The sequence below is a fragment of the Neophocaena asiaeorientalis genome, unplaced genomic scaffold (assembly GCF_003031525.2).
Source record: "Neophocaena asiaeorientalis asiaeorientalis breed wild unplaced genomic scaffold, Neophocaena_asiaeorientalis_V1.1 scaffold629, whole genome shotgun sequence".
In the NCBI taxonomy this organism is placed as follows: domain Eukaryota; kingdom Metazoa; phylum Chordata; class Mammalia; order Artiodactyla; family Phocoenidae; genus Neophocaena; species Neophocaena asiaeorientalis.
Window position 1 is genome coordinate 8,099,701 of NW_020175468.1, and position 23,882 is coordinate 8,123,582.

The 23,882-nt window shown below is 55.7% G+C and overlaps 3 protein-coding genes across 6 annotated transcripts in view; 1 reads left to right on the forward strand and 2 right to left on the reverse strand.

Annotated features, from left to right (window-relative positions):
- Positions 1-1,212: 1,212 nt before the first annotated feature.
- SYCN (syncollin) lies at positions 1,213-1,635 on the forward strand. The gene has a single exon (XM_024768308.1). The coding sequence runs from the start codon at positions 1,213-1,215 to the stop codon at positions 1,633-1,635; it is 423 nt and encodes a 140-aa protein (XP_024624076.1).
- Positions 1,636-3,578: 1,943 nt separating this feature from the next.
- NCCRP1 (NCCRP1, F-box associated domain containing) lies at positions 3,579-6,762 on the reverse strand. The gene is made up of 6 exons (XM_024768787.1): positions 6,471-6,762; positions 5,822-5,884; positions 5,685-5,736; positions 4,985-5,080; positions 4,275-4,413; positions 3,579-4,148 (listed from the first exon to the last, which is right to left on the reverse strand). The coding sequence occupies exons 1-6, from the start codon at positions 6,760-6,762 to the stop codon at positions 4,008-4,010; spliced, it is 783 nt and encodes a 260-aa protein (XP_024624555.1). The 3' UTR covers positions 3,579-4,007.
- Positions 6,763-18,706: 11,944 nt separating this feature from the next.
- PAK4 (p21 (RAC1) activated kinase 4) overlaps positions 18,707-23,882 on the reverse strand; it is a 46,198-nt gene continuing 41,022 nt past the window's right edge. For all 4 annotated transcript variants that reach the window (XM_024768788.1, XM_024768789.1, XM_024768791.1 and 1 more), the window contains 5 exons: positions 23,320-23,453; positions 22,925-23,051; positions 21,665-21,790; positions 20,218-20,352; positions 18,707-19,692 (listed from right to left, as the gene is read on the reverse strand). In XM_024768788.1, coding sequence (XP_024624556.1) covers positions 19,537-19,692; positions 20,218-20,352; positions 21,665-21,790; positions 22,925-23,051; positions 23,320-23,453 — 678 coding nt within the window. In that variant the 3' untranslated portion in view covers positions 18,707-19,536. The remainder of the gene's footprint in view (positions 19,693-20,217; positions 20,353-21,664; positions 21,791-22,924; positions 23,052-23,319; positions 23,454-23,882) is intronic.

Genomic DNA, 23,882 nt, shown 5'->3' on the forward strand with positions numbered 1-23,882 from the left:
CTTGTGCAGCTCCTTAATTTTGCCTTTGGCTTGTGCCATTTCAGCTTGCTGATCAGTAAGCAGTCATGTTACAAAAATTGTCTATATTCCCCCAGATTAGGTTTTTATTTGTTTGTTTGTTGCTCTACAAAAGGTTTAAGTTTTGTACAGTTCAAAAGGTCCTTTGTTTATATTATAGATGCAAGATTTCCAGTCTTGGTTAAGAAAATCTCCTAGCTCCTTGGGAGTGGGAATGCCAGGCAGTGGAGTGGGGGGGAGGCAGCCTCTTCTTCCTTCTCTCTCCCCGCTCCTTGGCTTTGTCCTTCTTGGAGTGGGGACTGGGGGCGGGGTTGTTTGACATCTTCTAGTCAATTTATAAGCCCTCTTTATATATTATAGCTACTAATTCTATGCTGTCCCAAGTGTTGCAGAATTTTCCCCAAGCCTTTTGTACATTGCCTTGCAATGGTTTTTGTTATGCAAATATGTCTAATATCTTAAGATTGGTTAGGAAGATCTCCTGCTCCTGGGGAGGTGGGGGGGTCCCCCTCCCCATCTCCCCTCTCCCCCCTCTTCCTTCCCCTCCAGGGTCTCTCTCTCCTTATCTCCAGCTGTTCTATTCCCAAGGGCCTGCCTCCCCTTCAGGGGACCTGCCCAGCGCACGGAGGCCCAGCTCCCCTCCCCCTCTTTGGGTCTCTTGGTATTTGGAAGGGGGTTGTCCATTCCTTGTCAATTTTTAAGAGCTTCTCCTCCTTATAACTTTTTTTTTTTTTTTTGCGGTACTAGGGCCTCTCACTGCTGTGGCCTCTCCCGTTGTGGAGCACGGGCTCCGGGCGTGCAGGCTCAGCGGCCATGGCTCACGGGCCCAGCCGCTCCGCAGCATGTGGGATCTTCCCGGACCGGGGCACGAACCCGTGTCTCCTGCATCGGCAGGCGGACCCTCAACCACTGCGCCACCAGGGAAGCCCCTCCCTATAACTATTAACTCTATGCTACCTTCTGTATTACAAGCCACTGGTCCTGTCATTTGCCACATTAAATCTTAAGCTGCTGAGTTTTATACAAATAAGTCCGTCTTGTATTCATCTGTTGTGGGTTTCCGACGTAGGTTGGGAAGACTGCCCACTCCTAAGCGCCCTCCTTTTCCCTCCCTAAGTCCTTATCTCTCAGCTTTTCCCTTCCCACGGGTCAGGAGCATAAAAGGGCGGGAGGGCGCTGCCCTGCAGTGTCAACATGTCCCCTCTGTGCTCACTGCTGCTGGCCGTGGCCCTGGCGGCCGTCCCCGGCGTCCGAGGCAACTGCCCGGAGCCCGCCAGCCTCAAGAGAGCCGACGGGACGCGCACGTGCGCCAAGCTCTTCGAAAAGAGCGACCCCTACTACGATCGCTGCTGCGGCGGCGCCGAGCTGTCGGTGGAGCCGGGCACCGACCTGCCCTACCTGCCCTCTGGCTGGAACAACGCCATCTCGTCCCTCGTGGTGGCCCCGCGCTGCGAGCTCACCGTGTGGTCCTCTCGCGGCAAGGCCGGCAAGACGCACAAATTCTCGTCCGGCACCTACCCGCGCCTGGAAGAGTACCGCCGCGGCATCTTCGGGGACTGGTCCAACGCCATCTCCTCGCTCTACTGCAGGTGCCCGCCCGCTGGCCCGCGCCCCTAGGGACCCGGCCCTCCAGTTCGCACATCCACCTGCCTAGCTCCCAACGGAGCACCCGGGCTCCAGCCCCATCATCCAGACCGCTGAGCCTCTGACCCAAATTGGGCGTCCTTAGAACCAGTCCCGGAGGTCCCCCTTCTCACCCAGGCCCCCTCCCCCAAGCCCATGCCCCTTGGATCTCCCAGACCCAACTCTGGGATTCCCAGGCTCAGAAGCTGACCCAGTAATCCAGCCTCCGTTCTGGGAGCACCCTCTCCAACCTCAGATCCCAGAGCTCTCAGACCCAACTCTGGGACTCCCAGATTCTAAACCTGACCCAGACCTCAAGACCCCAGACCTAATTCTAGGATTTACCCTATCTAGCCCTCATGCTCCACCCCCCTAGACCCTATAGATCAGCCTTGGCCCCAGAATCCAGTTCCAGAGACCCTGTTAAGGTTCTGAAGCCCCCAGACCCAACTTGGAGGCCCCTGAGCCCACCCTGGACTCACATATCCAAGCTCACAGACCCGGGGGCCCTAAATGTAGCCAGGGCACCCTCTAAAACCACCCCACCTGTCCCTCTACCCCCAAGAACTCCAAGAGCCTCCAGCCCCAAACTTCCAGGCCAGGATGCCTAGCTCCTGAACTCGGAGTCCAGCCCGGGACCCCCACCCCATTTCAGGCTTCCAGAACCCCTCCCACCTGGCGCCCCCTGGTTGTAATTTTTGATTCTATGGCAGGTGCTACTGATACCTTAGCAATCCCTCATCTCCATCCCCCGCAAAGTGCTGAGCCCCTCACCTGGCCTTGTCCGTGGGGTCTGCTGAAGTCCGCGAGACCCAGAAGAGAGCTCACCGCCTGCCTCCACCACCCTTCCTTCCCTGTAATACAACTGTTATGAACTTGTCCCTGTCTGCCGTCTATTGGTGCCTGGGACCCAAGCCCATGCAGATGCGGGTCAGGATGGAGGAGAGAGCAGGGTGGTCAGGCCTGGGTCAGCCCGTACTTGGGACAGTGCCGTGGATGGGGACACACCCATAGATTCCGACATGGGTTTAGGTGTGGACACACCCCCCCCACACACACAGGACATCCGGGTGACACGCCATGGTACTGCCGGTTGATTGTTAAACATTGAAATGCTTCCCGTACTTTTTGGTGGATAGCCCGTCTCTGAATGCCCCCCAGCTGTTCAGGCCTGCTGGGACCTCCAGACTCCCTCAGGATTTATGAATAGGACAGTAGGAGGCTTTCAAGGACCCTGCTCCAGGCTAGGGCCAGGGTCTGTTTTGCAATCTGGTCACAGCCCAGGACTTATGGGTTGTGAAGTGCTTTCAGTGCCCCTCTACCCAACACATGGAGAACACTTTAGTTCTAATTTGTATAGTTTTGAAAATTCGAATTTGCAGTTGACTGCTCCCAAGGGTCAGGGCCCTTGATGGGTGCCTGGGTTTGGGTGCTCTGGAGGAGTGAGGGAAGAGAAATGAGGGGTCTTGGGGGGAGAAGAAGTAGGGGGACAGCTCTGGGGGATGATAACTTGGGATTGGAGGAGGAAGGGAATCTGGGGGGATTCTGGGTTAAGAGACATGGGAGAAGAAGTAAGTGGAGAGGCTACGAGGCCATAAATTGGGGATATGTGAAGAGATCAGAGGTCAACGGAGGTACCGGAGGATCAAGGATTAGAGGATGTGCAAGTTGGAAAGTGGGAAATGAACACAGTGAAGTTTTTTTCTTTTTCTGGCCACCGCGCACGGGTATGTGGTATCTTAGTTCCCCTACCAGGGCTCGAACCTGCGCCCCCTGCAGTGGAAGCGCAGAGTCTTAAACACTGGACCGCCAGGGAAGTCCCTTGGTGAAGTTCTAAGGATCAAACACCACGGAAATAATCAGCATCCTTGGGCACATGTATTTATTCATTCAGTCAGCAAAGATTTATTGAGCCCCTACTATCTGTCAAGCACTGACTCAGGAAGAAGCGGCCACTGCCCTCATGGAAAATGCCAGAGAGTCAGACATTCAAAGATGTGTGAAGATGTCAAATGAGAAACCAAGGGTCAGGCAGGATTACGGGGGTATAGGAGGTGGTACGTGATCCAAGAGCAGCTGAGGGGTCGTGAAGGTCTAGAGGGAGCAGGGAGGTGCTCAGGGAACACGGTAAGCTTAAGGGTCAAGGAGGTGCCCAGGGTTAGGGACTGCTAAGGGTCAGGGAGCTGCTATGGGGTCAGAGAGACGCTAAGACGTCAGAAGTCATAAAGGAACAAGAAGATGCTAAGGGCTCAGGGAGGTGTCAAGGGGTGGATGGATATGACAAGCGGTCAGAATGGGCCCGTCAGGGAGGTGTCAAGGGGTGGATGGATACGACAAGGGGTCAGAATGGGCCTGGAGCCAGCCAATCACTCCCTGAACTGCACAGACACGGAGGAGTCGGTCACCCTCGTCCGCAGCAGCCCACCGCGCTCCATCCGGTTCTTGGTCTTGTGCAGGAAGTGGACAAAGCGGACGCCAGGGCCGTACTGGCGGAATACGTGGGACACCTGGGGCAGCACCAGGGTCAGGAAGAAGTTCTTATGAGGGACCCATAAACCCTGCTCTCCTCCCTCTGTGAGGTCTTGGGATGCGAAAGCGTGTGTGCGGGTGGCAGACGGGGTAGGGAGTCTCACCTGGACCCAGTGGCCAGGGGGGCCTCTCCCAGAGGTCCGGGGGGCCACGTGGTGCTGGGCGATGACTGTGCGGCGGTCAGCTGCCAGCAGCCAGACGTGCAGCTCATACACACACACGTCCAGTCGGCTGTCCTCGTACCTGGGGGTGGGGGCCAGGCCTTCAGCTGCCTCCACTGCCCCTACCTCCCAGCCCCAAACCCCGGCTCAGTCACCTGTCGACACTCACTGGCACCCGCTTTGTGCACCGGGGCTGGGTGGTGCTGGCACCACAGCAGCGACCAAGACAACCCCACGCCCCACCCTCATGGGATTCATGGTCCAGTGGGGGAGGCGGACATGTCAGCAGGCGGTGACAAACAGGAATGGTCAGGGCCGAGATGGGGGAAATCGGGGCACTGGGGGATAATGCATCTGACACAACCTGGGGGCGGCCAGGGGAAGGCTTCCTGGTGGAGCCACATGTACGGACTCCTGAAGGAGAGAGGGGACTTCGCCTCAAGAAAAGAGGGTGGCCGGCATCCAAGGAAGAAGGAACAGCCTCTGGGCTGGCACACTGCAAGAACGGACTCAGAGAGAAGGGGCCACAGAGGTGGGCAGGGCTGGGTCCTGCAGGGGCAGGAGGGTCTCTGGGAGGATGGCGTGAGGCTTGCGCTTCGGGGAGTGCCTGTGTGCGACCTGGCTGGGCAGGCCGGTGGTGCAGAGGTACGTACCAGTCCATGACCGTGATGTGTGGCTGCTCAACATCGAGCAGCTCCTCCCACAAGCCCTCCGCCAGCAGGTCCACACGCTGCTGCTTCACGGTCCAGCTGTGAGAGACAGCACAGGGGAGGTGGGGATTCTCCCAGGCCAGCCTGGCCCCAGCAAGCAGGGCACCCTGGAAGTGACGTCGAGGGCACCGGCGTAAGGGCACTGAGAGCTCACTCAGCCTACCTCACGGCCTCAGTTCCTGTGAACTCCTCTGAAGGTAATCCTGAGCCCCATGTTGCAGATGGGGAAACCGAGGCTCACAAAGGGAATTGACGTGTCAAGATCGAGCAGCAAAGAAGTGGCAGAGCTGGGATCCCAACCCAGGTGGCTGTGACTCTTCTGAGTCGCACCATCCCACCCACCGTTCAGAAGCAGGGCCTGGTTTAATGGCAGATAGCTGGTGGCCTGGGTGACCCTCCCCCTCCTACGGAAAGAGGCTGAGCATAGGAACAATATTAACTGCTATTTATTTAACACCTACTATGTGCAGCCTACTCCCAGCGAGCCAGGCGTGCGTTTTATGGGCATGCCCTTATGACTAACTCTGTTTACAGAGCAGGAGACTAGGGCCCAGAGAGGCAAAGACTGTTTCTCCAGGTCCCACAGAGAGGAAGGCCGGAACAAGGAATCACAGGCAGGTCACCGTGGGTCCCGGCCACTCACCTGAGGCCCTGCTGGAGCTTCTCCGTCTTAATGTGCCAGCCTCGGAAATTGCCTGGCGGGTGGATGAGCAAAGGATTAGAATGTGCCCTTTCTCCAGGGCCAGCCCCTCAGCACCGGGCTAGCCACAAAGCGCTTACCCAGAGTCTCCAGGGGTTGCTGTGTGGGACCAGTGGGGGGCGCTGGCTCATAAATGTTGATGCCTGAAATGTGCAGGGAAGCAGAGCCTCAGGCGCACTGAAGCTGCCCCCCTTCCGAATGCTCCCCACTTTCTAACCCCAGGGCGGGCTGTAAGAGCAGGAATCAGACCAGACCAGCCAGGCAGGGGTGAGTGGTGAGTCATGGCCCTGGGAGAGCCCTGAGAATATCCTGGGGGCAGAGGGACAATGCTTGGAGAGGGAGGGCGTTGTGGTGAGACAGAGACAGAGGGACAGAGAGAGGCACCAAGAAAAAGAGATAGAATATGGGCGGAGGGAGGGAGGGAGAGATACGGGGTGAGACAAAGAGACACAGGGAGAGATAGACGGAGACACATGACGTAGAAAGAAACAGAGATGCAGGTGGGACAAAGAGACACAAGGAGACAGAGAGAGGCACAATGACAAAAAGGGACAGAGAGGGATGTAGAGGAATAAAAAGAGAGAGGCACACTAATAGACAACGACGGAGAAACAGAGTAGAGAGACAAGCAAACAGACGGAAAGAAGAAGAGACAGACGGTCTGGGTGAGTGAGCCTGGGGAAAGAAGGCAGAGACGTCTCCAGCCCCGCGCGGACTTCTGTCCCGCACCTTCGGGGTTGGGAGAGCGGAGGAGGTTGCGGTAGAGCGGCCGCTGCAGGAAGAGAAGCTTCCAGGTGAGGTGCGGGGGCAGCTCCAGGCTCCCTCCCGGCGGCGCCCATTCCTGTAGCAGCAGCTGCTGTGCATGGGCCTCGGTCGGCTGCTCAGGCACCGGGAACCCGGGGGTCTCGGGGGCCGCGGGCGACGGCGGCGACGGGGGCGGGGGCGGCGACGGCAGCTCCTGGGTGCTCGAGGGTTCCTCCATCCCGCCACCGAGCGCTGGTCCTTCCCGCACCTCCTCCATCCGTCGGGTCTGGGAGACTTTCCCGGCTCCTCTGCAGGGCTCGGAATTAACCCAGGGCGGGAGAGGGCGGAGCGCCTCGGCTGGCATTTAAGCGAAGGGTGTGTTGGGGGAAGGCTCTGGGGCCCCAGGCCCTCCTCCCTCAGATCCAGCTGTCCAGGTCACAGCGCCTCCTTTTCCCAGACTGTAGGAGTCCGGGTCCTGGCCCTGCTCCGTTTCCCAAGCCTCAGGCCCCAGTTTCCCCAGGGCCAGTTGAGGACCCATACACCAGCCCTGGGAGAGGGGTGGGACCAAGGCGCTAATGCCAGGGCTCCGGGGCACATCCACCTCTTTAAGATCCCGCATGGCAGGATTAGAGGTTAATTAATGAAGCCCCCCTCTTCCCACCCCCCTCAGCTAGGCAGTAAGGGGTGGGGGCTGGGAGGGTAGAGAGGGAAGCAGAAACCCCTTCTGGTATCAGGGTGCCTTGCATCCCTTCCTGGGGCTGGGGCAGGTGGCACAGCTGCCAAAGCTTCCTCCCTCGGAGGTCATAGGGAGTTTGGAGTGAGGGCTGGAGTGATGGTTGGGGTAGGAGGTCGGGGTGCAGAGGAAGTAGGATGGCAGAGGAACCTGTAGGGCCAGACGCCCACAGCCCCTTTCTGCCCATGCCACATCCCACACCCGGCCCCGGTAAGCACAGGCTCAGAGTTCCACACAGGTTACCAGTAACAAGTGCCACAGTGAGAGCTTTCTGCTCGCTAGGTGCTGTCCTAAGCACTTACAAGTTCATTTCATCCTCTAACGACGTAGGTGCTACTATTGTGGGCATTTTATAGGTAAAAGAAAGAATAGAGAACGTGTGTGGAGCTGCATGTTGGCCCAAGTGCTCCAGCATCCGCCTGCACACCAACTCTGAGTGGGGAACTGTTGTTATCCCCATTTCACGGATGAGGAAACAGAGTCCCACCTCACAGGCCTGGTCCCATACTGCCCCAGATAACCCCATATGCTTCCATGGGTACCTCCTGCCTCAGATTCCCACAAGACCCTGAGAGACACATACTGCAGACATACAGAATTGAGCTCACACTGGAATGATGATGCTTGAGGAAACTGAGACTCAGAGACGTCTAGTAACCCACCCAAGGTTGCACAGCTGGTGTGCGGCGAGCTGGACACAGAATCTCAGTGAGATACACAGGGATTCAGATTCAAACTGCCCCTAGAGAGAAACACTGGCTCAACACAGAAACAGACAGGAGAAAATGGTTACATTTATTGTCTGTCTTTAACTCATTAAATCTTACAACCCTGGGAGGTGGGAACTGGTAATAGTACCTCCATTGACAGATTGGGGAACTGAGGCAAGAGAGGTGAAGTGACCTATCCTGGGAAACTTGGGAATTAGCCAGGGTCCTGGGAGGAGGGAGGACCCATGGAAGCGGGCAAACCAACGAATGTGCAATAGCCCCGCTGCACCTGGAAGTCTCCAGGAGATTCCCAGACAAACACTCGCAGAGCCGGCAACACACACACAACCGGAAATACTCCCTTGGCCACTACAAGCGCACAAACCCACAGCCTTGTCTGGCTGGCTGCCCACCTGTCTTCACTGGAGGAGGGGGAGGGGGAGGAGGAAAGGACAGAGAGAGAAGGAGGAGTGTCTGTCTAGTGGACTCAGAGCTGTCCCCTGGTCAGAATCCAGGGCAGGGAGTGGCTCAGAGCCAGAAACCTAAAAAAAAGCGCAGCAAGTCTATAGAATGGGGATCAACACCCCTCCTCTGTCTGCCACCCTCCTGCCATGGTGTCCACATTATCTCCCTCCTGGGGTCCTCACCCCTTTCTCTTACACACACACACACACACACACACACACACAAAAAAAAAGCAGTCGCTCCCCCACTTAAACCTGCCATGGCTCCCCAGTGCCGGAGAAAAATCCCAGCTCTTTGCCAGCATTAGAGACCCTGTATTTCTGCTCCCTGTTCTCTCCCATCTTAGGGACTTCGCTCAGAAAGTTCTTTCCACCCAGAATGCCCTTCCCTCTCACCCATATCCCCATACTCAGTGGTTCCCAAACTTTAGGGCTCATTAGTTTCACCCAGGGAGCTTATTTTATATGTGTATTTTCAAGCCCCACTCCCAGGAGTCTAATTCAGTCCCTCTGGGCCCCAGAATCTAAAATTTTAGAAGCACCCACCCCATCATTCCATACTATGAGAAACATTTTTACTTAAATCTGAGGGATCCAGGGACACAACCAGGGCCATACAAAGCCAAGTGTCTTCAACATTAGATCGCAAACGTCTCCTTTCTCCACCTTCTGAGCGGTAAAGGTCCCAGTGTGGGGACTCAAGCTCTGAAAGGCTGTTTTTCAAAAGGGCCAAGGCCTGGATGACCAACACAGCACGCCTCCCCACAGCCACCTCTCATGTGTCATGAAACATTAAAAAGTACGAGCGATGGTGTGACCACTTTGGAAAACAAATTGGCAATCTCTCATAAAACCAGATATGCTCCCACGCTACAACCCAGCCATCCCACTCCTGGGGATTTAGCCATGGCCACCAAAAGACCCACACCCAATGCAGCTTTCACATGATGACTCCAGAGCAAGCCCACCCAGGTGCCCGTTGACAGGCGAGTGGATAAACCAGCCGTGCTATGTCCACACTGTGGGATGCTCTCAGTAAGAAAATGGAATGACTAGCCAAACATGCAGCTACATGGATGAACCTAAAAATCCTCACACAGACTGACAAAAGCCCTGCAGAAATGAGCACGTACTGTGTGATTCCGTTTCTAGAAAATTCTGGACAAGGCAACAGTAATCTAGAATCAGAGAAACAGGTTGGTGGTTTCCTAGGCTGCGGGGCAGGGGCGTGGACTTTCTGGAGTGAGAAAAAAAGCTCTATCTTTCTTTTGTGTGTATTTACTTTTTTTTATTTTTAGTATTTTTTGGTGGCACCTCAGGTCATGAGGGATCTTGGTTCCCCAACCAGGGATTGAACCCACGCCCCCTGCAGTGGAGGTGCAGAGTTGTAACCACTGGACCACCAGGGAAGTTCCCGAAAGTTCTATCTTAACTGTGGTGGTAGTTATATGGGTGTATACATTTGCCAAAACTCATCAAACTGTACCTTTAAAATGGGTGCATTTTCTTGTGTGTAAATTATACCTCAATAAGAAACAAAGCAGAAAGGATATGGTAACTCTCTCCACGTACAAACAAGGAAATAGCAACAAGCCTATTGAGTGAAAAAGGCCAGATCTAGAATAGTGGGCCTCATAGGCTACTATTTGTGTGAACAAAAAATATATATGAAGAAAACAAGGATCCATAACTTCCCATTGCCCTTTCTACCTTTTGTTCTTTTAACAAATACTTATTAAACATCCACAGTGGCCAAGGCCTCTGCATTGCGGATATAACGGTGAAAGAACAGACAGATTCCTGTCCCTATGGGGCTTCCTCGTGGGAAGAGGGACAGGCGTCAACTGTTCAACAAGTAACTAATTGACAAGCAGCATGAAATGCTTTGATGGTGAAAAAAGGTTGTGATGACAGGGAAGAGCAGCGGGTGGGAAGCCTGTTTTAGCTGAGGTGGTCAGGGAGGGCTTCTCGGGGGAGGTGACATTTGAGCAGAGACCTGAAGAAGAGGGAGCAGCAAGTGCAAAGGCCCTGAGGTGGGACCAGGCATGGTGCATTTGGGGAACAGGAGGGAGGCCAGTGTGGTTGGAATGGAGGGAACGCAGGGGAGATGAGATCAGAGAGAGGATGGGGTGGGCAGCTCTGTAGGATTTATCTAAGTGTAATAAATGCAAAGTGAAACTATGGGGAAGTTTTTGGCTGGCAAGTGATGAATTGATCTCTGGCTGAGTGAGGGCAGGGAGGGGGCAAGGAAACAATGAGGAAGGAGTTGGGGGTGGGCAGGACCAGGGTGGGGCCATAGAGTGACTGGTCGAGGACAGGTTTAATATCTTTGCTGATCTGACAAAGAGGAAAGGCTTGATTGGACTTGAGGGTTGAGCAATGGGCAGAAGAAGGTGGCACCATTTGCAGAGAGGGGAAAACGAGGTCAGAACAGATTGAGGGCGAAGGGTGGGCACGAAATCAAGTATTTTATCTCAGGTGTCAGTACTGGACATCTAAAGGGGTGATGGGAATTCCCTGGCGGTCCAGTGGTTAGGACTCCGAGCTCTCACTGCTGAGGGCCGGGGTTCAATCCCTGGTTGGGAAACAAAGATCCCACAAGCTGCAACAAAACAAAACAAACAAACAATAGCAATAATGGAGCACTTACTGTGTGCCTGGCACTATGTGCTCTATGCCTGTGAATCAAATGCACCCTCTAAGGTAGGTATTATCATTAAACCTATTTCACAGATGAAGAAACTGAGGCACAGAGAGGTGACGTGTCCTGCCCAAGGTCACACAGCCAGAAAGTGGCAGAGCTGGGATTTGAACCCCCACTGTCTGGCCCCAGAGTCTGCATCCCCAGGGAGGGGAGGGTGGCCCAGGTTAGGGTTCAAGCTCCTCATGCTAGTGTCTAACTCCCAGCACCATGATCCTTTTCACCAGCCATCTGACCATGGCTCTGCTCTCCCTGAAACCCCTCCCGGCTCCTCAGACCCGCCCCCTCCCCCCCGATCAGATTCTAGTTTGCAGCCCCATTTCTAAGTCATCCAGTTGGTCCCAGTGCACCTCAACCCCACCCCTGCCCCTCTCTTTACATCCCAGCAGCTCTGAATTCCACTCATAAGAAGACTCAGAGCTCTCGGGAAAATGACAGGATGAAGCCAGTGCCGGGCACGGTGACAGGGAAGCCTGCGTGGGCTCAGTCTTCCGCCCGAGGTGGGAAGTCAGGCTGGAGTCTGCTGCTCGGTCTGCCCCATTAGAGAGTGGATTCATCTCCTAGGGCTGCTGAGACAAATTAGCACACGCTCGGTGGCTTAAACAACAGAAATGTATTCTCTCGTGGTTCTAGAAGCCAAAAGTCTGAAATCAAGTTGGCAGGCAGTGCTCACTCCAAAGGCTCTAGGAGAGAAGGCTTCCTCGCCTCTCCCAGCTCCTGGTGCAGCTGGCATTCCTTGGTTTGTGGTCGAATCACTCCAGTCTCTGCCTCCGTGGTCACATTGCCTCCTCCTTTGCTCTCAAATTTCCCTCTGTCTCACTCTTATAAGGATACTTATTGAATTTAGGGCTCTTCTGGATAATCCAGGATGACCTCATCTCAAGGTCCCCAACCTAATTATAGTTACAAAGACCCTCTTTTCAAAAAAAAGGTGGCACTCACAGGTTCCGGGGATTAGGATGTGAACATATCTTTTGGGGGGACCATCAGTCAGCCCACAATGGACAGGGATTCCTCATAGGGCAAGAGCAAAATTGGGGGAGGCAGGAGAGCCTGGTTCAGTGGTTCTCAAGTTGGTGTGTTAGAACAGGAAAAAAAAAAAAAAAGATCGTGTGTTGGAATCCTCTGGAGGGCTTGTTAAGTGCAGGCTTCTGGGCTCCGCACCCCTGCGCCCACGCGAGAGGTGATGCTGCTGCAGATCTGGGATCTTGGTGGTGAGGAGCAGAGGGCTGCCTGAGCTCAAGGCCTCACCCTTACTCCGTGTGTCCCTGGGCAAAGGACTTTCCTTCTTTCCAAAGCTTAGTCTATAAAATGGGGCTATCTTCTCCTCCCCACAGTGCTACTTGAGGCGACCCACGCTTTCCTCTTCGCCCACTGTGAGTCCCACATTTTTGCTGGGCCTTGACCCTCCAACTTCCTTCTCACCTCAGGACCTTTGCACATGCTGCCCCTTCTGCCTACAAGGGCTTCCACTCCACGCCTCCAGTGGATGCCTTCATCTCCATTCAAAAGTCATCTCTTCACAAGGCACACACCCTTCCTGCTTTATTCTACCTAACAATACATCTCGGTGATTGTTCCCTATTGGTTCCTATAAAGCATCTTGGGCCCTCCCCCACCAGGTCAATTTCCCACCCCCCTGCCACACCCTGTTCTTTCTTTCTTGAACTGAGTGTTGTTTGTAAATACCTGTGAGTACATGGGTATGTTCACTTGGTCGTGAACTGTGTCACCCGGTAAGAATGTCAACCTCACCAGGGCAGGCCTGTTTATTTATTGGGTGGGTTTGTTTATTATTATTTATATATTATTATTATTTGTTTATTATTTGTCCTCAGCTCAGGGTTGACACTGACTGGTTGCTCTATTTGCTGAGCAGGGAGGGCAAGAAGGCCGGTCCCGAACAGGAGGAAGAGGCTCTGTCCAGCCCAAGAACCACATCCAACCTGCACAAGTCTAGCTCCCACGGCTCCTGCTGCAAAACCAGTATCACCCCCAGGTGCATCGGCGCGTCTCAGGGCCCAATCCTGCTGGTACAGAGAAAGAAAGAGGGGGGGGATGTCCTGGGGGGGGGAATGTCCTGGAGGGCGGGCATCAGGGCTTGGAGGAGCAGATGGTGGCTTCTCCACCAGGGCTGCAGGGGATGGGAGAGCCCAGCCAGGTCAGGCGTGGGGTGAGGGTGGGAGAAAGGTGTGCTAGGTTGGGTGCCGCGTCCCCCAAATATAAACCACTGGGCTCTGAGGTGGGGATATGTGTTGAGCCAGCTTCACCCTGTAGGGGGCGACAGAGAGGTGGGGATGAGTTGGGGTAGAAGGAAGGAAATGAGAAGGGGTGGGAGGAGGGGAGACGGAGGAGGGACGCTGGTAAGGAGGAAAACAAAGAGACATCCAGACAGAGTGATGTAGATGAAGACAGAAGGAAAGAGAGGTAGAGAGATCTAGAGAGGCTGAAGCAGACAGACAAAAGGAGAGATGCTTATAGGGACTGGGATGGAGTTGATCAGATCCAGGGAAGGATCCAGAGAGTCAGGGATACCCACAAGGCATTACCTGGGACAGAGGGCAGGTGGGAGTCCAGGGGCAGGCAGGGGAGGCGAGGCGTACGCACACCAGATAAATTTGCCAAATAGAAACTCCGTGCAAGGTCTCTCCTGTGGCGTTGTTTAGAACAGCAAACAGCCACAGGCTGAATGTCCTGAATGTCCATCAACAGAGGCTGTTTCAGTGAATCAAGGTTCATATGCGTCACGGAATACCATCCAGCCATTAATAGGAGCGAGGCTGCGTTTTATGTACCGACTGGGATCAACCACTAGAATACATTGTTAGGTCACAAAAAAACAAGGTGTAGAAGGATGTGTACAGTATGCTAACATTTGCGCAAAGTGGAACACATATCAGTATATGCATGTAGGTATTTCCTGGTGTGTGCATACATTTCTGAAAGCAGATACAAGAAACTTGCATCAGTGGCTGGCTCTGGGGACGGGGACCGAGAGGCTGGGGATGCAGAGGAAGGGAGGTTGACTTTGCAACTCATTCCCTTTGGAATCTTCTATATTTTGTACCATGGGCTTCAGTTACCTGTTCAAACACTAAATAAGATTAAATGATAGAATAAGAAAGACAGAGGGGGACAGAAAGTCGGAGATAAAGCTGTGGGGAAGAGAGGGATGGAGGAAGAAAGGGAGAGAGAGTTTAACTCTGTTTAATCCAGTGGTCCCCAAACTTCTGTAGATGCCTTTGGTCATCCGGGGAAAGGCTGCGAGGGGTCCTGACCTCCCCCAATGAGAGGCCAGGACCCTATTTGCTGCCCCATTTTGTCCCCCCAGGCCTAATACCTCTCAGTCTTCTCCTGGAGTGGCCATCTTTCTTCCGGAGTCTCCTTTTTTGGGGTCTGGCCTAGTTGAGTTGACTGGCGGCCCTGTAAGACAGAGGTTGACCCTTTTCCTGTTGAGACCTGTGGTCCCTCAGGTGCGGTTGGAAAGGAAGGTCCTGCTCAGTCTTCAGGAGGCTGTGGCATGGTGATGGCTTTGAACCCTGCCTCTACCACTTTCTTGCTGTGTGACTTCAGGCTGGTGACTTCGAGTCTCTGTTCCTCAGTCTCCCAGCTATAAAACGGGACAAGGAAGGTACTTCCTCGGAGAGCTGCTAGGAGGGTTGTGTTAGTTTCCTGGGGCTGCCATAATGAATTGTCACACACTGGGTTGCTTAAAACAGCAGAAATGTTTTCTCTCACAGTTCTAGAAGCTGAAGTCTGAAATTAAGGTGTCAGCAAGGACTTGCTCTGTCTAGAGCTTTAGAGGGAGAAGACTTCTTTGCCTCTTCCTGCTTCTAGGGGCTCCCAGTGCGGTTTTGCTTGTGGTCACAGGCCTCCAATCTCTGCCCGTCTTCAAAAGGTCTTCTCTGGGTGTCTATAGTCTACCTCTGCTTTTCTTTTATAAGGACATTTGTCACTGGATTTAGGGCCCACCCAGATAAGCCAGGATGACCTCACCTCAAGGTCCTTAATCACATCTGCAAAGACCCTTTTTCCAAATAAGGTCACAGTTACAGTTTCCACGGGGACACGTCTGGTTTTTTTGGGGGGGTGGGGTGGGGAGGGGACACTAACCCACTACAGGATTAAATGAGGTAAAACTAGGAGCTCAGCAAAGCGCTGGACACAGTAAGGTTTTGATGAATGTTAACTATTCCCTTGATTTTGCTTGGCCCACGTGATATTCTTAAATGTTTTTCATAAGTTGCCTACCTTTGAGTTCAAAAGCTTTCACATGAAAATGAGGATCTCTTGAGGAAAATCAGAACATTTTGCATCATTGGACCAAACCCCCGCAAAGCCAAGGAGCCCTGAGAAGTGACTGACCTTCGAAGGGGCGTGTGTGGCCACTTCCCCAGTCCCCAGTGTCACCTGCCTGGCCCTGGGGCATCAGAGTTGGAGCCTCCTGGACCAGATCTGTCCTGCTCACTGTTGCAGCCCCACCGCCCAGCCTGAGACCTGGCTCAGAAAGCCAGTGAGGGACCCAGGACTTCAGGCCTGGCCCTCGTAGGATGTGTGACCCTGGGCAGGCCCTTCCCCTCCATGGACCTCAGTCTCCACATCTGTGAAATGGGGGAAGGTATGAGATGATTCCTGGGCCCTTCTCGTTGTGGGGCGTCGGCAGGAGGCAGGCACGAGTTTGAGGTCACCAATGACTTACTGTGGCAGATAAACTACCATTCTCAATCCTGGCTGCATGTTATAATTGCCTGGATAATTCTCATTTTATATACCTATGACCAGACTCCAATCCGCACCAAAGGCGGTTGCCCTTTGCTCACAGAACAGACCTTCAGCATGGCCTTCAAGGCCTTTATTCCTCCCAAGACCCCTCTCTCCTTCATTCATTCTTTCCCTCTAGCCCACTCCTTCTTCCATTCTCCTCACTGTGAGCCATTCTGTTCCATAAATGAGTCTCTTTTTGGTCTTGCCAAATGAGGACTATTCTTTTATGTCCACAGTTTTTGATTTACAGACTTGGTTGGCTTGGCTCCCCATTCCCATGGGCACACTTGGTCCCTGGCTCCTGATGGCTTCACAGGAGCCCTTGCCTTGTGCCCTCAGATCCTGCATAAATACTGCACGGTCCCGAGGGAGAATTTCTTTGGGAAGTCACCCGGGAGCGGAATTACTGCGAGATACGTATGTGCAGCACTTCACCTAAGCCAGACTTTAATTTTTACCAGATTCGTACTGTTAATAGGACAGCTCATCGCTGAATTTGCTTTTCTCGGATTACTAATTGGTTTGAGCACCTGCGCACATCCCTGTTGGCCTTTTAATTTGGTATAATCCAATTGATTTTTTTCTTCATAATTTGTTTCTTTGGGGGAGTTTTCAGAAGTCCTTCTCTGCCCCTAGCTCATCAATTATTTTCCTCTATCAACTTTATAGTTTACCTTTCACGGTGTTTTTTTTTTTTTTTTTAATATTTATTTATTTATTTATTTTGCTGCGTCGGGTCTTAGTTGCGGCACGCGGGATCTTCGTTGCAGCATACGGGATCTTAAGTTGCGGCGTGCAGGCTGAGTGGCCCTGTGGCATGTGGGATCTTAGTTCCCCGACCACGGAACAAATCCACGTCCCCCTGCATTGGAAGGCGGATTCTTGACCACTGGACCACCAGGGAAGTCCCCACGGTGATATTTAATCCAGCTAGAGAAAAACGCTGTCAAAACAGAACTGAGATAATAGAAGGTTTTCGTATCTCTACCGTTTAATCCTCAGCCGCTGGCCAGAAGTAGCAATTGAACGTGTGAGGTGTGGCTAGTGCAACTGAGGGACCGAATGCTTAATTTTATTTCATTTAATTTAAAAGTAAATAGGCACATGTGGCTAGTGGCTACTGCCCTGCACGGCACTGATCTCGGGTTCCCTTTCATTGTATTCGGTAGGGATTCAGTTTTCTTTTTCTTAATAAAATGAACCAATTTCTTCAACACTATTATTAAACAATCTATTTCCCCCCTTCAATTTGCTCCCGCATACACTTGGGCCTGCCTCTGGGTTCTCTGGGGTGAAGCCTGGCGAATGTAGTGGATAGCAGGGATGGAGGATCACGATTCTACAGAAGCGTTTTTCTGGCTTTTCCATGCAGCATGTGGGATCTTAGTTCCCCAACCGGGGATCGAACTCGTGTCCCCTGCATTGGGAGCGTGGAGTCTTAACCACTGGACCGCCAGGGAAGTCCCAGTAATAGAAGTTTTAATTAGACACACAGTCGTCCAGAATAAAGACTACATTTCCCAACCTCCTTTGCTGCTGGGTGTGGCCACGTGACCAAGCTCAGGCCAAAGAGGCAATGGTGAAAGCTCTGGGGTCACTGCCCTTTAAAAGGAAGGGGTGTGCCCTCCTATTCACGTGGGAGAGGTGACAATCCTAGGATGGAGGAGCAGCAAGATGGAAGGAAGCTGGGACCTCGCTGACTGGGCAGGACTGAGTCCCGCACTCCTTGGCCTCTTATCGAGAGCAACTGTAGATCTCAGCGGTTCTCAAACCTGAGGGGGCATCAGAATGAGGCTTCACACTGCGATGGCTTCTCTTGCTGCAGAGCAAGGGCTCTAGAGCGCAGGCTCAGTAGTCGTAGAGCACCGGCTTAGTTGCTCCGCGGCACGTGGGATCTCCCCGGACCAGGGCTCGAACCCGTGTCCCTTGCATCGGCAGGCAGATTCTTAACCACTGCGCCACCAGGGACGTCCTGCACTATGCTTTAAATCTCTGTGTTCATCCATCTAGATCATGCGTGTACTTGGCCAGGCTGACACAGAAACAGTGCCCGGATCCCTGGGGGACTCAGGGCCTGTGGAGAGGGGTGCTGTGGGGTAGGGGCTGACAGTGGGGGGCGAGGCAGGACTAGGTCGGATTCTCTGGCTCCTCTCCACACACTTCCAGCCCACAAACCAGACTGAGGTCCCTGGTGCCGGTGACACCTGGAGGCCTCTGGTAAGGGGGTCCCCTCCTTGGTCTCTCAGTGTCCCCAGGAGGCCGCTGCTGCCCCGACACCTCCCAGGGTGCTGGGAAGGACATACGCCGAGCCCATACTGGCCTGGGGCAGTCACTGCCCAAAATGCAGAAGCAGCGCCGTCTCCTGTCGCCGGATTTTCTCCTCTCCCTGAGACCCGGCCTCAGCCTGGAGGGCAGGACATGGCCAATGGAATATTTCTGAGGCTGGCAGCTCCAGGTCCATCTGTCTTAGCCGACGCCCCAGCAGCCCATCTGCCTGTTGACCGGTTTCCTAACGTTAGCTCACCAACACTGAACGCACTCCAGACAACCTTTAAAATAGGTTTCCAGCAAACTGCAGATTTGGCAAACTGGTCATCATGGCACATGGACTGGTAAACTGGCTGCTTCCAGGCCTGGGGGGCATCAATCCAGCCCTGTAACCGGCTGCTTGGACCTGGAACTCCCGCCCACCCACAGACACGGCCCTGGCCCTGAACTGGGCTGGAATCCTGGGGTCAGCCAGGCCTCCCTCCCAACCCTAGAGCCCCTCCCCAACAATTCTCCCCCCAAGATGGCCTGGACGGGGGTGGGGGGGCCTCTATGCACACTGCACACACACAAAACAAGAAACTGGTTTAATTGTAAAACTAAGTTGAGGGAGGGGCGGGCGGGGCTGCGCTGAGGGGGCAGGAACCCGATTCTTCAAGCAGTGGTCCTGTCCCCGGTGCCACCCCGCGGGACAGGGACCATCTGTCCCCAGATGGGGGCTAGAGTGTTATAAAATGACAATATAAATAGACTTCTAGAAAAGAGGAGGCTGTTCCAGGTGCAGTAGTCATGTTCTGCAGAGGCTGGGGGTGGATGGGAAGCCCTGACCCCTGTCTCCGCATCCAGCCACAGAGAGGGGTGTGGGGCGAAGGGAAAAGGCCACTCTTCAGACATTCATGATCGACCCCCGCAATGGCTCAGGGGGGAGGGGCTGTGGATCAGGCGAGGTCTCAGAGACACGCACTCGCAGGCTGGAGGACAGAGGAGCTGGGCCTTCTACATGCACACATGCGTGTACACACACACGCACGCACACGCACACACACACACACGCACACACACCTCTTTCGTAGTGTTGACTCCACCCCTGGCGGCCCCCACTGCAGATTTCCAGTGATGGGAAGGCTGCCCGTCCTTCCTGGAGACAGGACAACACTGGGGCGGGCCTGTCCCAGAGGGTTGGCGGGTCCTGGGAGCCTCGTGTGCTCCCACAAGTCCCTGCGCTTTTTTAAAAGTCCCAAAATCAAAACGGCAGTTCAGTAGTAGGGTCCCGCACACCCCCCAGCAAGGAGGGCAGTGCCATACAGAGTGTCTCCTGGGCTGGGAGGGGCAGGGGCCGGCCCTCCACTGGCCTCTGGCAGGGCAGGGGTGACCCAAGGGGCTCTTTGGTTCAGGGTCAGGGCGCTGGGCCTCATCTGGTGCGGTTCTGGCGCATGAGGGGCACGATGCTGGCGGGCGGGCCCGCTTTGGCCAGGAATGGGTGCTTGAGCAGCTCAGCCGCCGTGGCCCGCTGTGCCGGGTCACGCACCAGCAGGCGGTCCAGGAAGCCCTTCAGGGATGGCGACACCTGTCAGGAGGCGGGCGAGAGGGTCGGGGGTCTGAGAGCCAGCTCCACTGCTCACTCGCTGTGGGGCCTCAGTCTCGTCCTCTGTCAAATGGGCTGACAACATCTACTGCCTAGGGAGGGGGCAAAGAGGTCCCAGGAGCTTGGCCCCAGGGGCTCATTCCCTCCCCATTTCCAAGGTTCGGCAGGACCCTGGCAGCAGCCGGGCCCTGGAGGCACCCCTTTCTCACCAGGCAATTCCTTCACCACGAAGGCCCCTCTCCTGGACCTGGCTATGCTGTGTGCGTCCAGCCAGGCCAGCCTAAGCACAACTTCTGGGATGTGGGGTGGTGAGGGCACAGAGTTTACACAGACACTCGAGGCCTGGGGGACACGGGGGTGACCCAGCGCACAGTAAGCGCCACCTCGGGAGGGAGCCATCCATACCCCAGTGCTGCCCGCACCCAGCGCTCTGCTTGGGTTCGGGGCTGGGTGGAGCCCTGTCCCCCCACCCCCCCCACCTGCCTGCCGCCTGCGGGAGGGGCCCACCTTGTGCAGGTTCTTCAGTCGGGGTGGCAGGTTGTCCCGAATCATCTTCATGGCTTTGAGGGGTGGCTCATTGAAGTAGGGGGGCTCCCCATCCACCATCTCGATCACCATCACCCCCAGAGACCAGATGTCCACCTGCGGTGGGGACGGGGCAGCAGGGCTGAGCTGTGCAGGCGTGGCCAGTGCTCGAGGGACACCCACAGAGGGATGGCCCTGGTTCTGTCTTTGCCTCTTCGCTCCTAGAATCCTTGGGCCCTGAACACCCTCGCTGATACCTAGCCTGCCGGACCCTATGCACTCCTCACCCAGGGAGCCCTCTGAAGGGTTCTGCCCACCCAGCATCTATCCCCTTCTTTTTTGCTAACCCCCCTCCTTCCCCTGGGCTCCTCTGGAGAACCCCCTCTCCCCTACTTCAGTCCATGGAGCACGACCAGGTGGCCTAGTCGGCAAGAGTCCGGACACAGTAATTGGTTCAGGAACGGGCACAGGACCCAAGCTGAGCCAGTCACAGTCAACCCTGAGACTCCAACCAAAATATTCAGGAAAACAGTAGGGCTCACGTGATGTGTTCTGGAGTTGCCAGGGTCATGTCTGCGCTGACCAGGGGAGCACCTGCCTGAGTGAAGACTACAGGGGGGAGATTCTAGGGACCCACAGCTTTCCATTTTGCTAAATCCGTTTGAGATAGCTTTGTCACTCACAGGCAGTCCTGATTGAGATGGTCCCTCAGAATCTCCTCCCAGCCTCCCCTCCCAGTGTGATCCCACTCCTGCCTGGGGTTCCCCCAAGATATGCTTCCAAGGGCACATGGGACCGGCCCTGGGTCAAGCCTTGTTGACTGTGGAGGAATCCTCAGGGCCAGAGGCCACAGCTCAAAGACCAGGCAGGTAGGTAACGGCAGGGAGTGAAGCAGGTCAGAGCGGGCAATAGAGACGGGTGGGGACTACGGCCAAGACGAAGGCGCCCCCGCACTTGCTAACGTGGAGCAGCCCCAGCGCCTGCGGGTGGTTGCTGTGCGGGAACTTGGCCTCCACGTGGCCAGAGCTCTTGGTTTTCTGACAGAGGATAAAATTCAGACTTTCACGTGAGAGCTCTCTTTAAAATGCTCGCAAGAGCATCTTCAGAGCACGTCAGCCCGTTTGTGGCCTCTGCCCCAGGCTGACAGGCAGGGCCAGGGCCGGGGCCGCTTCTGCTCCGCATTCTGTTCCCATTGCCGAGCACTGGCCTGGATCCAAACTAGAGCCCAGTCAGCAATGAGTGCACGCAGGCATGCCTACTTCCCCCCTAGACTGTCCCCAGGGACTGGGCCCCTCACCCCCAGCACTCTGGCTGTTCCGGACTGTCACAGCGTAAACCAGTGCCGAGCGGACCCCCAGCACTCTGGCTGTTCCGGACTGTCACAGCGTAAACCAGTGCCGAGCGGGCCGGCCGGCCGCCTCTGGCTCACCTCTGGCCCGTAGGGGAGGCGGGAGATGAGCTCCGGGGCCATCCAGTAGGGCGTGCCGACCAGGGACTTCCTCCGGGGCACCTCCTTGCTCACCTGGGCACAGAACCCAAAGTCCGACAGCTTCACCTGCAGCAGGATGTAGGCAGTAGGGTCAGAGGTGCTGGTGGGGGCAGGGTGAGCAGAGGCATCTACCTATTTGATTCCTTGGCCTCGGACGCGCTGGGTCTCCACGATGCTGCCCAGAGGTTAGAGCCTCTGGGGAGCTCTGCCGTCTCCTGGCTGGGGCCCTTAGCCGTGTCACCTGCCCAAGATCGCACCATCTGCCTCCGCGACAGGGTCTGCGCTGGGGCTCTCGGGGGAAGTGGCCCGAGTCCCAGGGGTACCAAAGGCTGGGCGGGGGCTCAGACTGGGGCTGGCTCCCAATGCTGTGCCCTGGGCCCCTGCTTCCCGGCAGGAAGCGCACCTTCAGCTGGCAGGTGTGAGAGGGGTGCAACCCTGTCCAAGGCGGGTACAAGGGGACACAGCCTGCCTCTGCAACAGCTACGTCCCCAGACCGACGATTTATACCTTTGTCGGAGCCGTGGGCCCTGTCTAGACTCTCGAGGATGTCTGTGGATCCTCCCACCCCCAGAGAGCATGCTTACACATGTCCCCTAAACACATCTGCAGACACTTTTAGGTGTTCGTGGACCCCAACTGAGACTCCCGGTGAAACTGAGCCTTCCCCCCACCCCCCGCCTCTGCTGACTGGCTTAACGTTCCTGGGGGAGGGCGGGCAAATCACCAACAAGAATCTGGTGAAAGTCAAGGGCCCTCCCACTGAAAATCGTGCTCGCTCTTGGAACGTAAATGCAGGTTCTGGTCACCGTGAGCCTCATTCATGGGCCTCAGACTCAGAACTTCCGTCCAGAAGATGGGAGACAGGACTGGAGTCCACAGCCCACGCCTGGATGCCCGGCTAGGAGCAGGTTCTCATGTGGCCGAGAGGCTGGCCACCCAAATGGAGTCTCCCCTCTCTGGGCCCAGGGCTAGACTACAGCTCCCAACGGCCCGTGCTGACGGCAGAGCCCCCACCAGCCTGAGCCCCTGACCGAAGGGGCAGAGGCCCCACTCACGTGGACCCCGACTCTGGACTGCTGCACGAGGAACGAAGGAACTTACTGCTCCTCACGTGACTGAACTCGGGGGTCAGAGCACACCCTACCAGCAGAGGGAGAGCTGGGCAGAGGTGGGGGAAGGCCAAGCCACCCCGTTCCTCACCCTGCCATCGTGGGTCAGCAAGATGGAGTCGCTCTTGATGTCCCGGTGGATGACCCCCTGGGCGTGGAGCACAGACAAGGCCTGCAGCACGGCCAGGCACACGGCGGCGATCTGCTCCTCGTTCATCCTGCGGGGGTGGGTGGGTGAGTGACGGGGACAGACAGGGCCCCGCCCTGGGGTTTAAGGGGGACACAACACTACCCTGGGCTTTGAGGGGGACATGGCCCCACCCTGGGGGCCGGATGGGGACAGAGCCTGTTGGCTCTGAGACATGGCCCCACCCCAAGGGGTCTGGAGGGGGCCAGTCCTATCATGGGAGAGGTCTGAGGAGGACCCAGGTCCACCCTGGGGAGCCAGCAGGCTGGCTGTCACAGGGTCCAGCTGTCCAGCAGTACCTGGTGTGGGTGACGATGTCGGTGAGGGCGCCTCCCTCCAGGAACTCCATCACCACCCAGAGCTCGTCCCCGACCAGGTAGCTGTTGTACATCTCCACCACGTTCTCGTGCTGGTAGTCCCTCATGATCACCACCTGGGCATGGGAGGCCGGGTCGGCGCGGTGGAGGGAGGACGGCCAGCCCCTGCCACCGGAGCCCTCCCGCCTCCCTCTCAGCCCGGGTGTGGGCCCTGCCACACTGTGGGTCCGCTTCCACCCGTCACTCCTGCTCATCGGGGTCCCCCTGGGCTGTCCTCCCACGGCCAAAGTCAAGAGACCTCAAAGGCAGCGTGGGCCTGACGTCTGCACTCTATTCCAGGGGTGCTCCCGCCCCGCACACACCCCACACTTCTGACGCTGGTCTCTGACCAGCCCTGAGCTGGGCCGCGAGTGGCTCTGATGGCCAGGCTGGTGTCGGGAGAGGGAGCTGGAATGAGGGTGTCTAAGCACAGGGCTGAGACCAGAAGGCCAAGCAGGTACTAGGCAGGTCAGATAAAAGGCGGTGGGGGGTGGGGGGTGGGGGAA

Excerpts from the sequence above, each read along its gene's own strand:
- NCCRP1 (XM_024768787.1), bottom strand. The coding sequence starts at position 6,762 with ATGGAGGAGGTGCGGGAAGGACCAGCGCTCGGTGGCGGGATGGAGGAA. Across the intron at positions 5,885-6,470 it reads CCGCTCTCCCAACCCCGAAG|GCATCAACATTTATGAGCCA; the intron begins GTGCGGGACAGA and ends TGCACATTTCAG. Across the intron at positions 5,081-5,684 it reads AAGCTCCAGCAGGGCCTCAG|CTGGACCGTGAAGCAGCAGC; the intron begins GTGAGTGGCCGG and ends TGTCTCTCACAG.
- SYCN (XM_024768308.1), top strand. The coding sequence starts at position 1,213 with ATGTCCCCTCTGTGCTCACTGCTGCTGGCCGTGGCCCTGGCGGCCGTC.